Source organism: Salvelinus alpinus, chromosome 29 (assembly GCF_045679555.1).
Source record: "Salvelinus alpinus chromosome 29, SLU_Salpinus.1, whole genome shotgun sequence".
NCBI lineage: Eukaryota > Metazoa > Chordata > Actinopteri > Salmoniformes > Salmonidae > Salvelinus > Salvelinus alpinus.
The window spans coordinates 14795876-14818535 of NC_092114.1; the positions used below are offsets into that span (position 1 = coordinate 14795876).

The following is a 22660-nucleotide window of genomic DNA, read 5'->3' on the forward strand; positions in this document are numbered from 1 at the left end:
GTCTCCCTCAACGAGAGGAGAACACAAACACACACTTCCTGTTTTCTGTGTATGAAATACAGTCATAGGATTAGGTGGAGATTAAAATCAACAGGAAGTATAAATACATTCATCTGAGCAGGGATTTACACTGGTGTGTGTGTGTGTGTGTGTGTGTGTGTGTGTGTGTGTGTGTGTGTGTGTGTGTGTGTGTGTGTGTGTGTGTGTGTGTGTGTGTGTGTGTGTGTGTGTGTGTGTGTGTGTGTGTGTGTGTGTGTGTGTGTGCAACAAGCTCTCACAGTCTCACTGCTGAATCCGACATTTGTCCATAAACATCAAATTTAAGATTTCAGGCATTAATTCCAAATGGTTAAGAGTTAAGAGTTAAGGGTTAAGAGTTAAGGGTTAAGGGTTAAGGGTTAAGGGTTAAGGGTTAAGGGTTAAGAGTTAAGAGTTAAGAGTTAAGGGTTAAGGGTTAAGAGTTAAGAGTTAAGAGTTAAGGGTTAAGAGTTAAGAGTTAAGAGTTAAGAGTTAAGAGTTAAGAGTTAAGGGTTAAGGGTTAAGAGTTAAGAGTTAAGAGTTAAGGGTTAAGGGTTAAGAGTTAAGAGTTAAGAGGAGTACCTAGCACTGGGATTGAACATGTGACCCTCGGAGACCCGGAGCTCATGGCAAACACTACAGCTCAGTGTTCAACACCATAGTGCCCTTCAAAGCTCATCACTAAGTTCAGGTCTCTGGGACTGAACACCTCCTTCTGTAACTGGATCCCGGACTTCCTGAAGGTCCGCCCCCGGGTGGTGCGGGTAGGCAGCAACCCATCCGCCACGCTGACCGTCAACACAGGGGCCCTTAGGGGTGCGTGCTTAGTTCCCTCCTGTACTCCCTGTGCCAGGACCATAACCTCACCCTCAACGTCAAAAAGACAAAGGAGATGATCATGTTATATTATTCTTCTGTCTGCATTGTTGGGAAGGGCCCGTCGGTGAGCATTTTACTGTTAATAACTGTTAGTTACAAAGCATGTGACAAATACAATTTGATATGATTTGAAAGGAGGGAGAAAGAGTGAGAGAGAGAGAGAGAGAGCGAGCGAGGAAAGGAGGGAGATTAGAGTGATAGAAGGTGGGTGAAAAGGTGAATCATTGTAATTTCCCTTCCTTCTCATCTCTTCTGGGTAGCTACAGCAGCCTCAGTTTAACCCTCCCTAGTGTGTGATGTGAATAAGAGTGGTGAGTCATGCTGTCTAGACAGGAACAGATACACAGAGACAAGCTTAATGCCTAGGGCAGTGTGATTGGATATATTACCTGCACACACAATGGTTATTCAATACAATTGCAAACAACTCAATATGAAGTTGGGTGTATGGGGGGGGGTTGAGGAATTCGGACAAGTGAGTACATGTGGCCGGTCCTAAAAAGCAAAAAGCTATTTTAGTCGTATGCGTTAGGTTAAGGGTTAGGGGTTAGGGGTTAGGGCAAGTGTAAGGGTTAGGGTTAGGGTTAGGTATTAGGTTTATGGTTAGGAGTTAGGGAAAATTGGATTTTGAATGGGAATCAATTGTTGGTCCCGACAAATATAATAATACGCAACTGTGTGCGTGTGTGTGATCATGCATGCATGTGTGTGTGTGTGAAAATCCTGCTTTTGTGAGATAACATTGTCCTTGGGGTAAACTCTTTATGTAGGGTTACAGACTGTATCTAATACAACTTACTGCACGGATCTAACACATCCTGTGTTAAATGTGATTATCTGTAAATTGATGTGTGATATTATTTTGCGTATTATTATTTATACAAAACACTGAAATTGGTGTTATATTAATTTGAGTTATTTATACAAATATAACAGATGAAGATCAGTTCATTATTGTAATAAACATAAACAGTTAGTCAACGATTTTGTTTTTAGATGGACAGGAAGCAGCCATTTAAAGAAGTGTTTGATGTCACGGCAACTGTCCCTGTGGGGACCTGGTGCTTCACACCCGTTACTTCATTCTCACCAATCCTCTGTCGTCAACAAGGTGTGAAGATGCTCCGTAGTCATGGAGACAGAGCCCAAACCACCAAGTGAGTTTATGAATGGAGGTTCATTTAGAATCTCTTCTTTTGTGTATTTTATCATTTCTTTACTACTCTTCACTTCTCTTCTCCTCTCTTCTCTCCTCCTCTCTTCTCATCTCTTCTCTCCTCTTCTCCTCTCTTCTCTCCTCCTCTCTTCTCCTCTCCTCTCCTCATCTCTTCTCTCCTCTTCTCCTCTCTTCTCTCCTCCTCTCTTCTCTCCTCCTCTCTTCTCTTCTCCTCTCTTCTCTCCTCCTCTCTTCACTTCTCTTCTCTCCTCCTCTTCTCCTCTCTTCTCTTCTCTCCTCCTCTCTTCTCTCCTCCTCTCTTCTCTTCTACTCTCTTCTCTTCTCTCCTCTCTTCTCTCCTCCTCTCTTCTCTCCTCCTCTCTTCTCTTCTCCTATCTTCTCCTCTCTTCTCTTCTCTTCTCTTCTCCTCTCTTCTCTTCTCTTCTCTTCTCTTCTCCTCTCCTCTCCTCTCTTCTCTTCTCTCCTCTTCCTTTTTTTTAACATAATTTCTTTCCCTTTCTCCAGTTCTCAACACTTTTCTCTTTACTTTCCCCATGTTCCCCTCTCCTCTCCCCTCTACCCCACTCCACTCCCAACACATACAGTATCTATACACCTAAATACTAATTATTGGCTTCTATAGAAAGAGAGCTGCGAGGGACCTACATTAGAGTTTAGGTGTGTGATTGGTACAGCTAATGTATTCAGTCTGTCTTTGTCTCTTACTATGTGCTTCTATAGGTGACTTGCCCAGGGCACCCCAATCACTCAACATGCTAATGAGTTGAGCTTAACACACACACACACACACACACACACACACACACACACACACACACACACACACACACACACACACACACACACACACACACACACAATTTGTTAGATGTGCACGTTCCACAAATTCAATTAACTACCCTGCTTGGCAAAATGGGGAATGTTTTTGGTTCTGCAAGTTATCTTCCTCTCGTTATGTTAAATATAGAAGACTGTGAGTTTATAACACCCACCTTCCTATATGCCATTTAAAGTGGGACTTGTTTATAGAAATTACGGTATGCTCTTATCATCATCCACTTACGAAGGAATATGGCTATGAATTTGTAAGACATCAGGGACATTTGTCCAAGCCAATTGGCTTATCTTCCTGGCATGTGGTCAGCATCCATTTCATCAAACGTTCCAAATGTGACCAACCAGCTCGATTCGGTCTTAAGTAGCAAAATTTGAAAATGTGTTTTTTTACATTGGATAAAAGTAGAGACTCAGATCTAGAAAATTATATATCATACAACTACAGTTGAGGAACAATGGGAATGTAATTATGCTTTGAAAGTTGAAATACTTGTAACCTCACTTCTGAGAAAATGGCCCTTGAATGTTTTGGTACCCACTGGAGAGCTGCTCTTTGTCAACACCCATTCAGCATCGTTCACACCCTCATAAGCTTTAGCTCCACCCATATTTGAAAGGAATCACATGTGAGGCTATGTACAATACAACCAAAGATTTTCAAGTCTGAAGGCTGGTTTATACTACGGGTGTGTTCGTAAATGTAATCTGGAGTGCCAGAGTGCGTTCTGGGTGTTCGTAAACTCAGAGAGCTTGTCAGAGCACACACTGGACGCTTTGACCAAAGAGTAGGGTTTATCCGAGCGTTCTGACCTAACAACAGCAGTCAAGCACCCAAGCTAACTGTCTAACGTTGGCTAGCTTGCTAGCTACTTCCAGACACAAATGAGAGAACACCTTACTCTGACCATTTGACTCGCCCTAGCAGAGCTGGTTAGGCTGTTTACATGTTATCCAGAGCGTTGATGACTGCAACTGTGCTAATGGCAACAATTTAATTATGCTTTTTTGCCAACATTTACTGACACCGGCTGTATTCAATGGGTGTTGAGTGTTTGTAAATGTGTCAGTTATTCTGAATTTATCAGCTATGCCTATTGACAATTGTCGCAGTCACATCATAAACATTATATTGAAATAATTATTTGCATAGTGGAGTCTTTTGGACATGTTTGGACATGTAGCTAGCTAAACAATGAACCATAATTCTATGTCATAATGTTACCTCCCTGCATGAATCTGCAGGTAGCTAACCAACTTGGTTCAATGTTAGCTAGCTAACATTAGGCTATAACCAGCAAAGCAAATTGCTCTGAAATACGAATAATATTACTACACAGATCATAAATGTAACGTTAGCTAGCTAGCCAGCCAGCTAACATTAGCTAGCTAACAGTACACTTCAATTTGAAATTAAAACGATTTTCTGACAAAATTAGAAATCTGTATAATCTAAATATGTAGCTAGCTTGACTATCTTACCCATATACATTTATGGACGCTTCTCCCTCTCTGACACGGATGCCGTGGTTGCCCTTAGTTTGAAGATGTAATCTGGAGACAGGTATTTTATACAGCAGTCTAAGCAGTCTAAGGCACTGCATCTCAGTGCAAGAGGTGTCACTATAGTACCTGGTTTGTATCCAGGCTGTGATTGGGAGTCTCATAGGGCAGCACACAATTGGCCCAGCATCGTCCGGGTTTGGCCAGAGTAGGCCGTCATTGTAAATGTGTGTGTGTGTGTGTGTGTGTGTGTGTGTGTGTGTGTGTGTGTGTGTGTGTGTGTGTGTGTGTGTGTGTGTGTGTGTGTGTGTGTGTGTGTGTGTGTGTGTGTGTGTGTGTGTGTGTGTGTGTGTGTGTGTGTGTGTGTGTGTGTGCGTGTGTGTGTGTGTGTGTCACAGAGAAAATTAATGGGGCCCAGGTCTTCTATTTACATATTAGACAATTAACCAAATTGGTTTTGTGTGTATGTGTCTTTGATTGGATGTGTGTGTGTGTGTGTGTGTGTGTGTGTGTGTGTGTGTGTGTGTGTGTGTGTGTGTGTGTGTGTGTGTGTGTGTGTGTGTGTGTGTGTGTGTGTGTGTGTGAGAGAGATGGGAGGTGATGGCGAGAGGATGATTCTGTATTTCCTCAGGGATTTGAATGAGTGGATTTTCCACTATGGGAGCATATGCGCACACACACACACACACATACATCCATCCCCATAACAGATAGCGGCCAATGATGGGGACATCTAATTTGCATATCACTAATTAGACATTCATATTAATTAGCATATATAGCGTTCCATGTGTTGTCATGGTGAGAGCTACGGTGGCAACAACTTCTCCTTTAAGATTGAGGTGTTATATCTAGAGAAATGAGAGGGATTGTGCTGTGACAGAAAGAGACAGAGGACAAAAAGAGAGGTAAGTAAAAAGGAACTATGAGATCCCGACAAGATAATTACAAAGAGACTAAAGACAGGGACGATAGAGCAAGACAGAGGAAAAAGAGACGAGTGAATCGTAAAACTGTCCTGTTGCATCCAGCCCATTCCCATGTCCTCGGGGAACACAAGGTACTCCTTCCCTCGCTCATCTTGCTGGGGCCATTCATGAACTCTAGCCTCTTGCTTCAGGCCTACCACTGCCACTCTCCCATGGTGTGTGTATGTCAGGATGGAGTCAGTCCGTCAGTAAACTCTCTTTGACCCTCTGTGTCTGAAGAGCTCACACACACACACACACACACACACACACACACACACACACACACACACACACACACACACACACACACACACACACACACACACACACACACACACACACACACACACACACACACACACACACACACACACACACACACACACACACACGTAACGTAGCGTGATGTCTCAGTCTGAATGAGTTGTATGAAAGGAAGACCATTTCCCAGCCTCCTACACTACACTGTTATACTGTAGGTTAACCCTTTAAAGAACCCTTTTTGGATAAAATGGATAAAATAATGTTCGATTACATACAGAACCTGTTCCACAGAGGGTTCTTAATGGAACCCAAAAGGGTTCTACCTGGAACCCAAAATGGGTTCTACCTGGAACCCAAAAATGGTTCTACCTGGAACCCAAAATGGGTTCTACCTGGAACCCAAAAAGGGTTCTACCTGGAACCCAAAATGGGTTCTACCTGGAACCCAAAATGGTTCCTATGAGGACAGCCGAAGAAAAAGTGTATCCAAAAGGATTCTAGGAGTGTACGTTCCTCTCATTTAATATGATGACATGAGAGAGAAAGATCAATGATACCACAACACAGATCTCCATACAACACGTCTATTCTCCTTGGAACCAACCCTTACCAACCGATTTACTCCTTTTATGGTTTTAGTGTAAAGTTAGTCGCACAATGGACTCGTTCCCTCTCAGACCTACAGTGGGGAGAACAAGTATTTGATACACTGCCGATTTTGCAGGTTTTCCTACTTACAAAGCATGTAGAGGTCTGTAATTTTTATCATAGGTACACTTCAACTGTGAGAGACGGAATCTAAAACAAAAATCCAGAAAATCACATTGTATGATTTTTAAGTAATTAATTTGCATTTTATTGCATGACATAAGTATTTGATACATCAGAAAAGCAGAACTTAATATTTGCTACAGAAACCTTTGTTTGCAATTACAGAGATCATACATTTCCTGTAGTTCTTGACCAGGTTTGCACACACTGCAGCAGGGATTTTGGCCCAATCCTCCATACAGATCTTCTCCAGATCCTTCAGGTTTCGGGGCTGTCGCTGGGCAATACGGACTTTCAGCTCCCTCCAAAGATTTTCTATTGGGTTCAGGTCTGGAGACTGGCTAGGCCACTCCAGGACCTTGAGATGCTTCTTACGGAGCCACTCCTTAGTTGCCCTGGCTGTGTGTTTCGGGTCATTGTCATGCTGGAAGACCCAGCCATGACCCATCTTCAATGCTCTTACTGAGGGAAGGAGGTTGTTGGCCAAGATCTCGCGATACATGGCCCCATCCATCCTCCCCTCAATACGGTGCAGTCGTCCTGTCCCCTTTGCAGAAAAGCATCCCCAAAGAATGATGTTTCCACCTCCATGCTTCACGGTTGGGATGGTGTTCTTGGGGTTGTACTCATCCTTCTTCTTCCTCCAAACATGGCGAGTGGAGTTTAGACCAAAAAGCTCTATTTTTGTCTCATCAGACCACATGACCTTCTCCCATTCCTCCTCTGGATCATCCAGATGGTCCTTGGCAAACTTCAGATGGGCCTGGATATGCGCTGGCTTGAGCAGGGGGACCTTGCGTGCGCTGCAGGATTTTAATCCATGGCGGCGTAGTGTGTTACTAATGGTTTTCTTTGAGACTGTGGATCCAGCTCTCTTCAGGTCATTGACCAGGTCCTGCCGTGTAGTTCTGGGCTGATCCCTCACCTTCCTCATGATCATTGATGCCCCATGAGGTGAGATCTTGCATGGAGCCCCAGACCGAGGGTGATTGACCGTCATCTTGAACTTCTTCCATTTTCTAATAATTGCGCCAACAGTTGTTGCCTTCTCACCAAGCTGCTTGCCTATTGTCCTGTAGCCCATCCCAGCCTTGTGCAGGTCTACAATTTTAGCCCTGATGTCCTTACACAGCTCTCTGGTCTTGGCCATTGTGGAGAGGTTGGAGTCTGTTTGATTGAGTGTGTGGACAGGTGTCTTTTATACAGGTAACGAGTTCAAACAGGTGCAGTTAATACAGGTAATGAGTGGAGAACAGGAGGGCTTCTTAAAGAAAAACTAACAGGTCTGTGAGAGCCGGAATTCTTACTGGTTGGTAGGTGATCAAATACTTACGTCATGCAATAAAATGCAAATTAATTACTTAAAAATCATACAATGTGATTTTCTGGATGTTTGTTTTAGATTCCGTCTCTCACAGTTGAAGTGTACCTATGATAAAAACGACAGACCTCTACATGCTTTGTAAGTAGGAAAACCTGCAAAATCGGCAGTGTATCAAATACTTGTTCTCCCCACTGTATAATACAAGTGGTCATCCGACAGGGTATCAAATCAGTATTTCCTGTACGTCTCTCATGTTAGCTTACAGACCTGGGAATCTATTGTAGGCTTTGGGAACGTAACATAAGTCTTCAGGTCTGAGACAAGACGAGTCCTCACAACAACGTAGAGTAAGTAGTTCAGTGAACCACCTCCATTGATCTTAAAGCAGATTGTTTGTTTGTTTACCGTGGTTGACATTGGATTCACCAGTTCTACTCTAAGCGATCTTTCAATGAGTAGAACCAGAAGAATGTATTGACAGAGTTGGGAGTTCTAATTCCTAATTAAATGGTTGGGACATTGAGGTTTCTGCATTATGATGCATTAAATATGACACCGCAACATTCCATGTCAGCCATGTTAGCGTCCCACTAGCTGTAATATATATCATGGTGAATAACTAAACCATGCTCTGTAACGGAATGTCTAGAATAAGAATCATTTTTCACAAATTCTAAAAGTTGTCCCAACTCTGTAAATACATGACCCTGGGTAGAAGTATATACTAGACTGCTGGTCCCGCTGGTACAGAATATTAGTTGAGAAACAGGATATCCTTCCTACTTGACACAGTTGAAGCATGTTGGGTTGAGGCCAACAGCAAGGTGACATGTTGTTTATGTCATGATTTATAGAATGTTGTAATACACGACAAAATAAATCACTCTCTTTTGCTGGGCTGACATTATGGATTAAAGGCCGTCGTTTTAAAATAAGAATTTGTTCTTCACTGACTCTCCTAGTTAAAAATAAATGTTCAATCAAATAAAATAAAAAATTGAATGTCACCCTATGCTCATCTAATATACACTGAACAAAAATATAAACTCATCATGTAAAGTGTTGGCATCATTTTTCATGAGCTGAAATAGAAGATCTCAGAAATGTTCCGTACTAAACAAAAAGTTTATTCCTCTCAAATTTTGTGAACAAGTTTGTTAACATTCCTGTTAGTGAGCATTTCTCCTTTGCCAAGATAATCCATCCACCTGACAGATGTGGCATATCAAGAAGCTGATTAAACAGCATGAACATTACACCGGTGCACCTTGTGCTGGGGACAATAAAAGGCCAATGTGCAGTTTTATTACACAACACAATGCTACAGATGTCTCTAGTTTTGAGGGAGCGTGCAGTTGGCATGCTGACTGCAGGAATGTCCACCAGAGCTGTTGTCAGAGAATTTAATGTTAATTTATCTACCATAAACTGCCTCCAATCTCGTTTTAGAGAATTTGGCAGTACGTCCAATCAGCCTCACAACCGCAGACCGCCTGTAACTATTTCAGACTAGGACCTCCACATCTTCTTCGACTGAGACCAGCCATCCGGACAGCTGAATCTGTGGGTTTACACAACCGAAGAATTTCTTCACAAACTGTCAGAAACCGTCTCAGGGAAAGCTCATCTGCGTGATTGTCGTCATCAAGGTTCTGGCCTTTCTAGGGAGTTTTTCCTAGCCACCGTGCTTCTACACCTACATTGCTTGCTGTTTGGGGTTTTAGGCTGGGTTTCTGTACAGCACTTCGAGATATTAGCTGATGTACGAAGGGCTATATAAAATAAACTTGATTTGATTTGATTTGATCACCAGGGTCTTGACCTGACTGCAGTTCAGCGTTGTAACTGACTTCAGTGGGCAAATGCTCACCTTCGATGGCCACGGGGCACGCTGGAGACGTGTGCTCTTCACAAATTAATCCCCGTTTCAACTGTACCGGGCAGATGGCAGACAGTGTGCTTAGCGAGCGGTGTGCTGATGTCAACATTGTGAACAGAGTGCCCCGTGGTGGCGGTGGGGTTATGATATGGGCAGGTATAAGCTACGGGAAATGAACACAATTGCATTTTATCGATGGCAATTTGAATGCACAGAGATACCGTGACGAGATCATGAGGCCCATTGTCGTACCATTCATCCGCCACCATCACCTCATATTTCAGCATGATAATACATGGCCCCATGTCGCAAGGATCTGTACACAATTCCTGGAAGCTGAACATGTCCCAGTTCTTCCATGGCCTGAAATACTCACCAGACATGTCACCCATTGAGCATGTTTGGGATGCTCTGGATCGACGTGTACAACAGCGTGTTCCAGTTCCTGCTAATATCCAGCAACTTCGCACGGCCATTGAAGAGAAGTGGGACAACATTCCACAGGCCACAATCAACAGCCTGATCAACTCTATGTGAAGGAGATGTGTGGTTCTGCGTGAGGCAAATGGTGGTCACACCAGATACTGACTGGTTTTCTGATCCATAGCTCTAACTTTCTTTAAGGTATCCCTGACCAACAGATGCAAATCTATTTTCTCTGTCTAGTGAAATCTATAGATTAGGGCCTAATGAATTAACATGGTGTAGAGCAGACACTTTAACTTGGTGTAGAGCAGACACTTTAACATGGTTTAGAGCAGACACTTTAACATGGTGTAGAGCAGACACTAACATGGTTTAGAGCAGACACTTTAACATGGTTTAGAGCAGACACTTTAACTTGGTTTAGAGCAGACACTTTAACATGGTGTAGAGCAGACACTAACATGGTTTAGAGCAGACACTTTAACTTGGTTTAGAGCAGACATTTTAACACGGTTTAGAGCAGACACTTTAACTTCGTTTAGAACAGACACTTTAACATGGTGTAGAGCAGACACTTTAACTTGGTGTAGAGCAGACACTTTAACATGGTGTAGAGCAGACACTTTAACATGGTGTAGAGCAGACACTTTACCATGGTGTAGAGCAGACACTTTAACATGGTGTAGAGCAGACACTTTAACATGGTTTAGAGCAGACACTTTAACTTGGTGTAAAGCAGACACTTTAACATGGTTTGAGCAGACACTTTAACATGGTGTAGAGCAGACACTTTAACATGGTGTAGAGCAGACACTTTAACATGGTGTAGAGCAGACACTTTAACATGGTGTAGAGCAGACACTTTAACATGGTGTAGAGCAGACACTTTAACATGGTGTAGAGCAGACACTTTAACATGGTTTAGAGCAGACACTTTAACATGGTTTAGAGCAGACACTTTAACATGGTGTAGAGCAGACACTTTAACATGGTGTAGAGCAGACACTTTAACATGGTTTAGAGCAGACACTTTAACATGGTGTAGAGCAGACACTTTAACATGGTGTAGAGCAGACACTTTAACATGGTTTAGAGCAGACACTTTAACATGGTGTAGAGCAGACACTTTAACATGGTTTAGAGCAGACACTTTAACATGGTTTAGAGCAGACACTTTAACATGGTTTAGAGAAGACACTTTAACATGGCGTAGAGCAGACACTTTAACATGGTTTAGAGCAGACACTTTAACATGGTGTAGAGCAGACACTTTAACATGGTTTAGAGCAGACACTTTAACATGGTTTAGAGCAGACACTTTAACATGGTTTAGAGCAGACACTTTAACATGGTTTAGAGCAGACACTTTAACATGGTGTAGAGCAGACACTTTAACATGGTGTAGAGCAGACACTTTAACATGGTGTAGAGCAGACACTTTAACGTGGTTTAGAGCAGACACTTTAACATGGTGTAGAGCAGACACTTTAACATGGTGTAGAGCAGACACTTTAACATGGTGTAGAGCAGACACTTTAACTTGGTTTAGAGCAGACACTTTAACATGGTTTAGAGCAGACACTTTAACTTGGTTTAGAGCAGACACTTTAACATGGTTTAGAGCAGACACTTTAACATGGTGTAGAGCAGACACTTTAACTTGGTTTAGAGCAGACACTTTAACATGGTGTAGAGCAGACACTTTAACATGGTGTAGAGCAGACACTTTAACATGGTTTAGAGCAGACACTTCAACATGGTGTAGAGCAGACACTTTAACATGGTTTAGAGCAGACACTTTAACATGGTGTAGAGCAGACACTTTAACATGGTTTAGAGCAGACACTTTAACATGGTTTAGAGCAGACACTTCAACATGGTGTAGAGCAGACACTTAACAGAGTGGAGAGAGGGTTAGGTGTTCATTGCAGAGCTTATCAGAGTGGAGAGAGGGTTAGGTGTTCATTGCAGAGAGCTTATCAGAGTGGAGAGAGGGATAGGTGTTCATTGCAGAGAGCTTATCAGAGTGGAGAGAGGGTTAGGTGTTCATTGCAGAGAGCTTATCAGAGTGGAGAGAGGGTTAGGTGTTCATTGCAGAGAGCTTATCAGAGTGGAGAGAGGATTAGGTGTTCATTGCAGAGAGCTTATCAGAGAGGAGAGAGGGTTAGGTGTTCATTGCAGAGAGCTTATGAGAGTGGAGAGAGGGTTAGGTGTTCATTGCAGAGAGCTTATCAGAGTGGAGAGAGGATTAGGTGTTCATTGCAGAGAGCTTATCAGAGTGGAGAGAGGGTTAGGTGTTCATTGCAGAGAGCTTATCAGAGTGGAGAGAGGGTTAGGTGTTCATTGCAGAGAGCTTATCAGAGTGGAGAGAGGGTTAGGTGTTCATTGTAAACATCTCTGTGCTGGATGTGTTCCCCAGACATTTTTACAATTATTTTCACATCATCCTCTCAGTGGAGGCTTTTCTGACTCATTTTCAGATACAAGACTGGTTCTTTTCACGTAATAATGTTTGACACCGTGGAGTATATGGCGGATGTGAAACTATTCCAGGTGAACTATAATTGCAGAAACGTGTCTGAATTAACAACAAGATGTTATTAAAGTGTCTCGTTATGAAATGGAACAACCAGTGTTTGTAATTACTGTGATGCCCATTTACTGAGTAAATGAAAGAGACAACAGTTTGATCTATAGTCTGTCTGTAGATGTAGATGTAATGCGCACACACACACACACACACACACACACAAGCACACACACGTACTTCTACGTGCACACACACACACATTGAAGCACACACGCTAGCACACATGCGGACACACACACACACACACAAAAAAAAAGTGAGTTCATGATAAATGGACCTATGACCCATCTGTTCCCTAGTTATTTGCTATTCTCCCCCCCATTGGACTGTACTCTATCTAGTGTGTATCTTGGCTATTCTACTGTGGATACTTCCTAGTTAGCTGAGATACTTGCAGCTGTTTAGTTCCAGCCCAGATGACTCAGTGACTGAGGGAGGTTTGTGAGAGAGGGCAGAAGGTTGGTGTAGGATCAAGGCACAGAGGGGGGGGGGGGGGGGGGGGCTCTTTGCTGTGGGTTAGCCACTGTTGATAGACAAAGGCAGTGTGTGTGTGTGTGTGTGTGTGTGTGTGTTTTTCCCGGTGGTTTCGCCATAGTGGATAGGCAGATGTGACGCAACATGTGCAGTGTGTGTGTGTGTGAAGTGTTTGAGAGAGTCCTACGTGGTAGCACACATCACAAGATCCGTCTGACACAGCGTAGTGTACACAGGAAACCGGAAATACACGACAACAGTTTGTGTCACTCTGAGAAGTCTGTAGGTGTCACCATTTAAACCCCGGGAGGCACATTCCGTCTTGACAACCAGATCCAGAGGGCCGCACTGAAAATGTGTTATATTTCCTCACTGCCAAAATGTGCAAAAAAAATAGTCCTCTATCCATCGTTTTTTACATTTTCTATGCTCCCTGACTGTCTAGCTTTCATTTCAGTGATGAAACTGTATGTATGTCCATGATTCTTTAAACACAGTTTTGATTTAGTTTTAGTCATTTAAAAAATATATTGAGTTAGTTTTCCCCACCACCCCAAAAATACAAACAAATTTACCTACAGTACCAATCAAAAAATGTGGACACCTGTAACGGCTTTCTTCCTGGGATGAAGGAGTGGACCAAAATGCAGCGCAGTTAGTGTTCAACATGTTTAATATAACGAACTGTGAACACTTACAACAATACAAAACAACAAACGTGAAAACCGAGACAGTCCTATCTGGTGCAGACCACAAACACAGAGACAGGAAACAACCACCCACAATCCCCAACACAAAACAATCCACCTATATATGATTCTCAATCAGGGACAACGATTGACAGCTGCCTCTGATTGAGAACCATATTAGGCTGAACACAGAAACAGACAAACTAGACACACAACATAGAATGCCCACCCCAACTCACGCCCTGACCATACTAAACAAATACAAAACAAGGGAAAACAGGTCAGGAACGTGACAACACCCCTGTTCATTGAAGGGTTTTTCATTATTTTGTACTAATTTATACATTGTAGAATAAAAGTGAAGACATCAACACTATGAAATAACACATATGGAATCATGTCGTAACCAAAAAAAGTATTACAAAAAAATCGAAATAGATTTTTGATTCTTCAAAGTAATCACCCTTTGCCTTGATGACAGCTTTGTACACTCTTGACATTCTCTCAACCAACTTCATGAGGTAGTCAACTGGAATGCATTTCAATTAACAAGTGAACTTCTTTCCTTCTTAATGCATTTGAGCCAATCAGTTGTGTTGTGACAAGGTAGGGGTGGTATACAGAAGAGAGCCCTATTTGGTAAAAGACCAAGTCCATATTATGGCAAGAACAGCTCATAGGTCCACCCACTGGGGAGCCAGAACCAGCCAATCAGAATGAATTCTTCCCCACAAAAAGCTGTTTATTACAGACAAAAATACTCCTCAGTTTCCTCAGCTGTCCGGATGGCTGGTCTCAGACGGTTCCGCAGGTGAAGAAGCCATGGTTGCATGCGGTCAACGGGTGTTGCACGTACTGCCAAATTCTCTAAAACAACATTGGAGGCGGCTTATGGTAGAGAAATGAACAATAAATTATCTGGCAACAGCTCTTGTGGACATTCCTGCAGTCAGCATTCCAATTTAACGCTCCCTCAAAACCCGAGACATCTGTGGCATTGTGTTGTGTGACAAAACGGCACATTTTAGAGTGTCTTTTTATTGTCCCCAGCACAAGGTGCACCTGTGTAATGTTCATGCTGTTTAATCAGCTTCTTGATATTATTGGCAAAGGAGAAAAGATCACTAATAGGGATGTTAACAAATTTGTGCAAAAGCTTTGAGAGGAATAAGCTTCTTATGCAACATTTCTGGAATCTTTTATTTCAGCTCATGAAACATGAGACCAACCATTTACAAGTTACGTAACATATTTTTTCAGTATAATATAATACTATATGCCATTTAGCAGACACATTTATCAAAAAATGGACTCATAATGCTCTATGACGGGACACAGCGGGATTCAAACCTACAATCCTGATGTTATAAGCCCGACTCTCTACTAACTGAGCCACCCAAGTGCCGAGGGAATGCGAATTCAACAGACGACAATACTTATGTTACTATTGTACATGGTCTCTACCTGCATGATGTGCAGTGCATCTGCACAGTATTCAGACGCGTTGACTTTTTACACATTTTGTTTAAATCGGGGGAGAAGGGCCTTGTTTTTTTGTGCTCTGACGTGCACTGTCAACTGTGGGACCTTTATATAGACAGGTGTGTGTCTTTCCAAATCAATGTCCAATCCATTTGAATTTACCACAGGTGGACTCCAATCAAGTTGTAGAAACATCTCAAGGATGATCAATGGATCAATGTCAATGTCCTTGGCTACACACCAAATGGACCCGTGTCCACTTTAGAATGCGCTACCCTATAAGGGCTCTGGTCAAAAGTAGTGCACTACGCTACCCTATAAGGGCTCTGGTCAAAAGTAGTGCACTACGCTACCCTATAAGGGCTCTGGTCAAAAGTAGTGCACTACGCTACCCTATAAGGGCTCTGGTCAAAAGTAGTGCACTACGCTACCCTATAAGGGCTCTGGTCAAAAGTAGTGCACTACGCTACCCTATAAGGGCTCTGGTCAAAAGTAGTGCACTACGCTACCCTATAGGGCTCTGGTCAAAAGTTGTGCACTACTCCCCTCTCTCTCACACACACACACATATACAGTACATACAGACACACACAGCTAACAGTGAGTGTGTTCCCCCTCTGTGGTCGGTCCAGGGGCTCTAAATCTTTATGATGGCTCCGCTTCACTACGGCTGTTTAAACTGTTGCCCCTCATTGTAGGTGACTTAGTCGTGTGTGTGTGTAGGGGTGCATGGTTTATTGCTTTAAGATTGCCTTCTTCCTGGTGCCAGTGGCCATATTCCTTTCTTTCTTTCTTTCTTTCTTTCTTTCTTTCTTTCTTTCTTTCTTTCTTTCTTTCTTTCTTTCTTTCTTTCTTTCTTGTTTTCTCTCTCTTTCTTTCTCTCTTGGTCTCTCTTCCTCCCACTCTTTCTTTCTTTCTTTCTTTCTTTCTTTCTTTCTTTCTTTCTTTCTTTCTTTCTGTCTTTCTGTCTTTCTGTCTTTCTTTCATTCGTTGTCTCTCTCTCTTCTTCCCACTCATTCCCCTCTCTCTCTCTCTCTCTCTCTCTCTCTCTCTCTCTCTCTCTCTCTCTCTCTCTCTCTCTCTCTCTCTCTCTCTCTCTCTCTCTCTCTCTCTCTCTCTCTCTCTCTCTCTCTCTCTCTCTCTCCTTGCCTCTTTCAAAAGCTCTCCCCCTTTTTCTCTCCTTGTCTTCCTCCTTCTGAACTCCCAAGCAGCAGCATCTCCCACACAGAGGAAGTCCTTATTGGGATTAACACACCCAGGCACACACACACACACAGGCACACACACACTCCCCCTTCACGTGATTTATCCCCCCTTTGTATTCCTCCAGACTTCCTCTCCTTCCTCTCCTCTCCTCCCTCTCTTTCCTGTCCTCCTGTCCTCCCTCTCTTTCCTGTCCTCCTGTCCTCCCCCTCTTTCCTGTCCTCTTCTCCTCCCTCTCCTCCCTCTCTTTCCTGTCCTCCTCTCCACCCTCTCTTTCCTGTCCTCTTCTCCTCCCTCTCCTCCCTCTCTTTCCTGTCCTCTTCTCCTCCAGCCCCTGAGCCCTTACAAATGAACACAACAAGCCGGATAAATACAGTTTAATGTAAACAACCACACTGCACACACAGACACCATAAACACACACAAACACACACATGCTTAAACACTGCCCTAAATAAGAGAGATAAGAAGGATTCTCCTTTTGATTTAACTCACTAGTTGAACATAAATAACATGTCTCTGTTGACTGACTAGAACAGTACTAACATAAATAACATGTCTCTGTTGACTGACTAGAACAGTATTTAACATAAATAACATGTCTCTGTTGACTGACTAGAACAGAACTAACATAAATAACATGTCTCTGTTGACTGACTAGAACAGAACTAACATAAATAACATGTCTCTGTTGACTGACTAGAACAGTATTTAACATAAATAACATGTCTCTGTTGACTGACTAGGGGCCTGTTGCACAAAAGTAGAATTAAGACATCCGGGATAAATGACTCAGCTGAGCTCAATGAAGCCAAAACATGTGCGTCCAGGCTTAATTGGTTGCACAAAGACCAAGCCAGGATGAGCAGACACGGATTCATTAAGCCAGGTGAAACCAATCCTGGATAGGTGCGCGCTCACGGCTCACTCAAATAGACCCCGCCACAGATCACAGATTAACTGATTTACCATGGCAACTAGAGCCGCGTACTTTTCCCCGTCGGAAGCACAAATCCTCATGGAGGCATACGAGGAGGTAAAAGATATAATTAAGAAGAAAGGCAACACCGCCACAGTGATAAAGCAAAGAGAAAAAGCGTGGCAAAGTATTGCAGACCGCCTGAATGCGTAAGTAGTGCACAATTACACACTCACCGCTCCGCTGAAACATCACAATTACAATTCAAATATTTAATTCACATCTCCAAAAATGCAGTTGTACTGTAATTATGAAACGGTTAAATTTTTAATTGAAATGCACTGCAGATATGAGTGAAATTGTGTAAAGTAACTCCATCACACTGTATAAAGCTATGATAAATTTTTTGATATTTTTACTGAAAACAAGACAAAAATACCAAGTAATTTTTTGCAGTGTGACTCCATTAAATGTGTGTGTGTGTGTGTGTGTGTGTGTGTGTGTAGATTAAACATGAACGGGCCAAAACGGACATGGCAGCAGGTCAAAATCAAATACAATAACATTCTGCAGAATGGTATGGTCCCTGACTAATATTTAACAAAGCACAAGCATATATTGTACCCAGAAGGTGCCTGCTCACACATTGTCTGTACTGTTTTAGCAGTGAAAAAGAATACCCACAGACAAGGCACGGGTGGTGGGTCACCAAAGGCTGACCTTACCCCAGCAGAGGACATGGCCTTGGAGCTAAATAAAGGCAGGCCCGTCTTAGAGGGGATCCCTGGGGGGAAAGAGACGAGCATAGGTTCCTCCCAAGATGCCACCCGCTTCATTCAAGGTATGTCCTTCCATCTCTACATGGGATACAACCACATTCCTATTGAATCAATTTGGACTGTCTGACTTTGGTTTACCTATTGCCTTGCAGTGTCTGGCAGCACTGTGTTCCTGTTAGAGCCACCAGCACAAGCACCAGACGATGCTGATCCAGTGAGTACTCCATCAAAGGCATACTGTAGGCCTGGCATGTCTTGTCTACTAGCTTCAATATGAATCCGATTAAATGTGATAGGGTGAAGGCCCCAGTGCAGCAGCAACAGCACATGATGGAGACGATGATGAGGAGGAGACCATCTCTCTGGATTCCAGAAGGCATGAGGTATCATGTTAAGACTGTGAAAGTACTATTTACTCTACAATGGTGAGGAGTCCTCATCAAAATCAAAAAATCGAATTTCTTTTACAGGACCCAGATGCTATACAGTGGGAAAACCAGCCTGGCAACATAGTGCGTATTAATAAAAGGACACCACATCCTGCCAAATTCCAGCTGCGCTAATTGTATTGTGTTCACAGAGCTCACAAGCTATCAGAAAGTTGTATGGCAACCACCTCCGGCGCCAAATAGAACTGGCAGACATAGACATTCAGTACAAGAAGAAAAAGATGGAAAATCTTGCACTGGAGTCCGAAATAAAAAAGAGGACAATTAGGAAACTGGACCTTGAAATAAAAAAACTTGAGAGGGAGGTGAGATATGCCTTCAATGTACACTGTATGCTAACTGTAACACAAATGTATTAATCATTATTTTTCTTTCCTCCCCCAGCTCCAAGAAGATGACACAGCTCAAAATAAAAATTAGGTATATTCTCGTAAAGTCAAGTGAGCCATGACATATGAGCTCTTATTGTGAGCACACAGGACGGTGGCATCTTTCTAAGTTTTTTTTTATTTTCCCAGCAATCAGTACAACCAAGTCATCGTTATAAGGCATCGCCCTCTTTTGCCCACCCCCCCAGCACCAGGTGTGGCCACTAGCCTATATGAAGGCCCAAAATTGTGTGTTCCTTTCTGCTCTGACAATGGCATGCCCATTCGTGCGAGATGTGGTGGATGAAGAAGCACTTGTGCTGAGGAGAGCCTTCAGGCGAGAAAGGGTCTTCAGGGACCGGTTGGACCCACTGGCCTTCCCTGATGACCATCTATATGAAAGATACAGGTTTTCTGCAGATGGCATCAGGTATCTATGCAGACTACTGGGTCCCAGGATTAAGCACCGCACTGCACGGAGCCATGCACTGAGTGTGGAGCAAATGGTTTGTGTGGCCTTGCGCTTTTTTGCTAGTGGAGCCTTCCTGTACTCAGTGGGGGATGCAGAACAGCTGAACAAGGCCACAATTTGCCGCGCAATAAGGAGTGTGTGTCTGGCTATCAAAGCATTAGCAGATGTCTTCATCTCCTTCCCTGGCCACAGAAGACTCTGTGACATCAAAGAGGAGTTCTATAGGATTGCAGGTAAGAGGATCTACAAATTACAGGACAACTGTTAACACATAGTAGGATACTCATTACTTTGTGTGACAGGTTTCCCCAATGTCATTGGTGCAGTGGACTGCACACACATAAGGATAAAAGCCCCCTCAGGTGCCCATGAGGCCGATTTTGTGAATAGGAAATCCTTTCACAGCATTAATGTTCAGGTGAACATAACTTTTTGATATTGTCCATTGACGAACACTCTGCATTGCCAGTGATGTGCATTGATTGGTGTAATATTCCTCATCTTATGATTTCAGATGGTCTGCAATGCTGACTGTGTGATCAGCAATGTTGTGGCAAAATGGCCTGGCTCAGTCCATGACTCCAGAATCTTTCGGGCCTCTGAAATCTATCAGTGCCTATCACAAGGTAAGCCACACAACCCCTATTTATAACCATCATGGCTGTGTCAAGAATATCACTGTGTTTATGAGGTAGTAATGATGAGATTTTGTGTTGACAGGTGAATTCTCTGGTGTGTTGCTGGGAGACAGGGGGTATGGCTGCCAGCCTTTTCTCCTGATACCTTTCACAGACCCCCAGGAAGCACAGCAGGCCTACAACCATGCCCATGCCAGGACCAGGGCCAGAGTTGAAATGACCTTTGGCCTCCTGAAGGCACGCTTTCACTGCCTTCACAAATTAAGGGTCAGCCCTGTTAGGGCATGTGATATTACTGTGGCTTGTGCTGTCCTCCACAATGTGGCCTGCCTGAGGAAGGAGAGGGCCCCCAGAGTGCCACCAGCCATGGACTGGGACAATCCGGCAATCTTCCCTGATGACGACAGTGGTCGGCTGCTGAGGGACCAATATGTGTTGAATTATTTTAGTTAGTATGTGTGCTTTCAATTTTGGTTAAATATGTCCTGCGGTGGCAGAGGAATTTGGTTTTTTTTGGGTTCGTTTTTTGACGAATTTGGCCTCTTATGATGTTTGTGCGGTATACTGTGTGTAATACAAGGCTGCAGGGAGGCTACTGCATCCATTCATTTGTCTGTTCAGTTGATGTGTATGGATTTGTCCTGCATTTATTTTAGTGTGCAGACATGCAGGGTGTGTTATATACAGACCTTTGAATGTGTATGTATCATTTTGTATAATATGCTTGGATTCTGTGCTTTCCATCTTGTAGAGTCACTGTGACTTCAGTTTCGAAAGGAGCTGATGGTTTACCTGCTTTGTTTTGTCCTTATTCAATAAAGGAACATAATGTTACACATTGTGTTTTTATATTCATATGGAATGTGTATTTGTTTATATGACAGAGTACTAGGGCCACACTGAAGAAAAAGGATAAAGTCATAAATTTATGAGGCTGGTTCTTTCTGCAGAAAAGCTACATATTGTTTTTACAGTTTTGATACTTATGACAATGTGATACTTAATATTCTGGCACATCAGCATGTCTTTGTTTATGAAACCATACTGAAGTACAATTTCACGAAATGCCCCACATCTGTCATTTTAACAACTGTCCTCCTTTAAAACAACTGGTTACAATATTATGACTTGTGTTTTGTTCCCCTCTGTGGCCCTAATATTCTATCATTTTATATATAGCCTTATAGTCTATGGGAAACTGTAAATTATCTAATGATAGCAACATCATCTAAAAATCATTTTTTATCCAAAATCATTGAAATTAATGATCACAAACGTTTAAATAATAACAGTGGGTCTAGTTATATGTGATAACAATGTATAGTGAGCAGTGAAATAACTATTGGTTTCCATTTGTGGTGACTGCTGACTGACATTAGGGATGAGATTAAATAGATCCTGGAATTTAGCCTGGTCTGGAGCAGGCTAGCTCCACAGAATAAATCTCCATGGTAATTTATACCATAACATATCCTCCTGCCCCCTATCCATCTTTAGTGCAACCGGATTACGGATCAATTGAGCCAGGATCACCAAGATATCCTGGCTTAATCCCTTATCCTAGTTTTGTGCAACAGGCCCCAGAACAGTACTAACATAAAGAACATGTCTCTGTTGACTGACTAGAACAGTATTTAACATAAATAACATGTCTCTGTTGACTGACTAGAACAGTACTAACATAAATAACATGTCTGTGTTGACTGACTAGAACAGAACTAACATAAATAACATGTCTCTGTTGACTGACTAGAACAGAACTAACATAAATAACATGTCTCTGTTGACTGACTAGAACAGTATTTAACATAAATAACATGTCTCTGTTGACTGACTAGAACAGTACTAACATAAATAACATGTCTCTGTTGACTGACTAGAACAGTATTTAACATAAATAACATGTCTCTGTTGACTGACTAGAACAGTACTAACATCAATAACATGTCTCTGTTGACTGACTAGAACAGTACTAACATAAAGAATAACATTCCTCTGCAGTCTGCTTACTCTCTGAACGGTAACCCCTGGTAACATCTGCCCCCTAGCTGAAAGAGGTTAACCTTTCTGAACCACCCATCCCGGATCCGGGATAATTGTCATCAGAAACGCTGACTAGCATAGCGTAGCATAGCGCCACAGGTAAATAATATTACTAGAAAATATTCATATTCATGAAATCACAAGTGCAATATTGCATTAATCCACCTGTCGTCTCAGATTTTGAAATTATGCTTTACAGCGAAAGCAATACAAGCGTTTGTGTAAGTTTATCGATCGCTCGACAAAACAATAAGTACACTTAGCATCAGGTAACTTGGTCACGAAAATCAGAAAAGCAATCAAATTAATCGTTTACCTTTGATGATCTTCGGATGTTTTCACTCACGAGACTCCCAGTTAGACAACAAATGTTCCTTTTGTTCCATAAAGATATTTTTTATATCCAAATACCTCCGTTAGTTTGCTGCGTTATGCCCAGGAATCCACCGGAAAGAGCGGTCACGACAACGCAGACAAAAATTCCAAATTTTATCCATAAGGTCCACAG

The 22660-nt window shown here is 42.5% G+C and overlaps 1 protein-coding gene across 9 annotated transcripts; it reads left to right on the plus strand.

The window, feature by feature from the left end:
- Window positions 1–17237: 17237 nt before the first annotated feature.
- LOC139559100 (putative nuclease HARBI1) lies at window positions 17238–20966 on the plus strand. Of its 9 annotated transcripts, XM_071374813.1 has the most exons (11): window positions 17238–17612; window positions 17910–17980; window positions 18068–18244; window positions 18335–18396; window positions 18479–18565; window positions 18653–18694; window positions 18763–18936; window positions 19016–19051; window positions 19150–19704; window positions 19986–20097; window positions 20192–20966. In XM_071374813.1, exons 1-8 carry the CDS (start codon window positions 17455–17457, stop codon window positions 19049–19051), a joined length of 807 nt encoding a protein of 268 aa, XP_071230914.1. In that variant the 5' UTR covers window positions 17238–17454; the 3' UTR covers window positions 19150–19704; window positions 19986–20097; window positions 20192–20966. The 9 variants fall into 9 exon arrangements, with proteins under 9 accessions (XP_071230914.1, XP_071230912.1, XP_071230913.1 ...); XM_071374811.1 differs by adding an exon at window positions 19774–19889 and having other exon boundaries at window positions 17238–18244; XM_071374812.1 differs by having other exon boundaries at window positions 18763–19051.
- Window positions 20967–22660: the final 1694 nt, after the last annotated feature.

What these genes read in the sequence shown, in the direction of transcription:
- LOC139559100 (XM_071374804.1), top strand. Translation starts at nt 19,233, where the DNA reads ATGAAGGCCCAAAATTGTGTGTTCCTTTCTGCTCTGACAATGGCATGC. An exon ending in GGAGTTCTATAGGATTGCAG is followed by an intron (nt 19,705 to 19,773) that starts GTAAGAGGATCT and finishes TTTGTGTGACAG; the next exon opens with GTTTCCCCAATGTCATTGGT. An exon ending in CTATCAGTGCCTATCACAAG is followed by an intron (nt 20,098 to 20,191) that starts GTAAGCCACACA and finishes TTGTGTTGACAG; the next exon opens with GTGAATTCTCTGGTGTGTTG.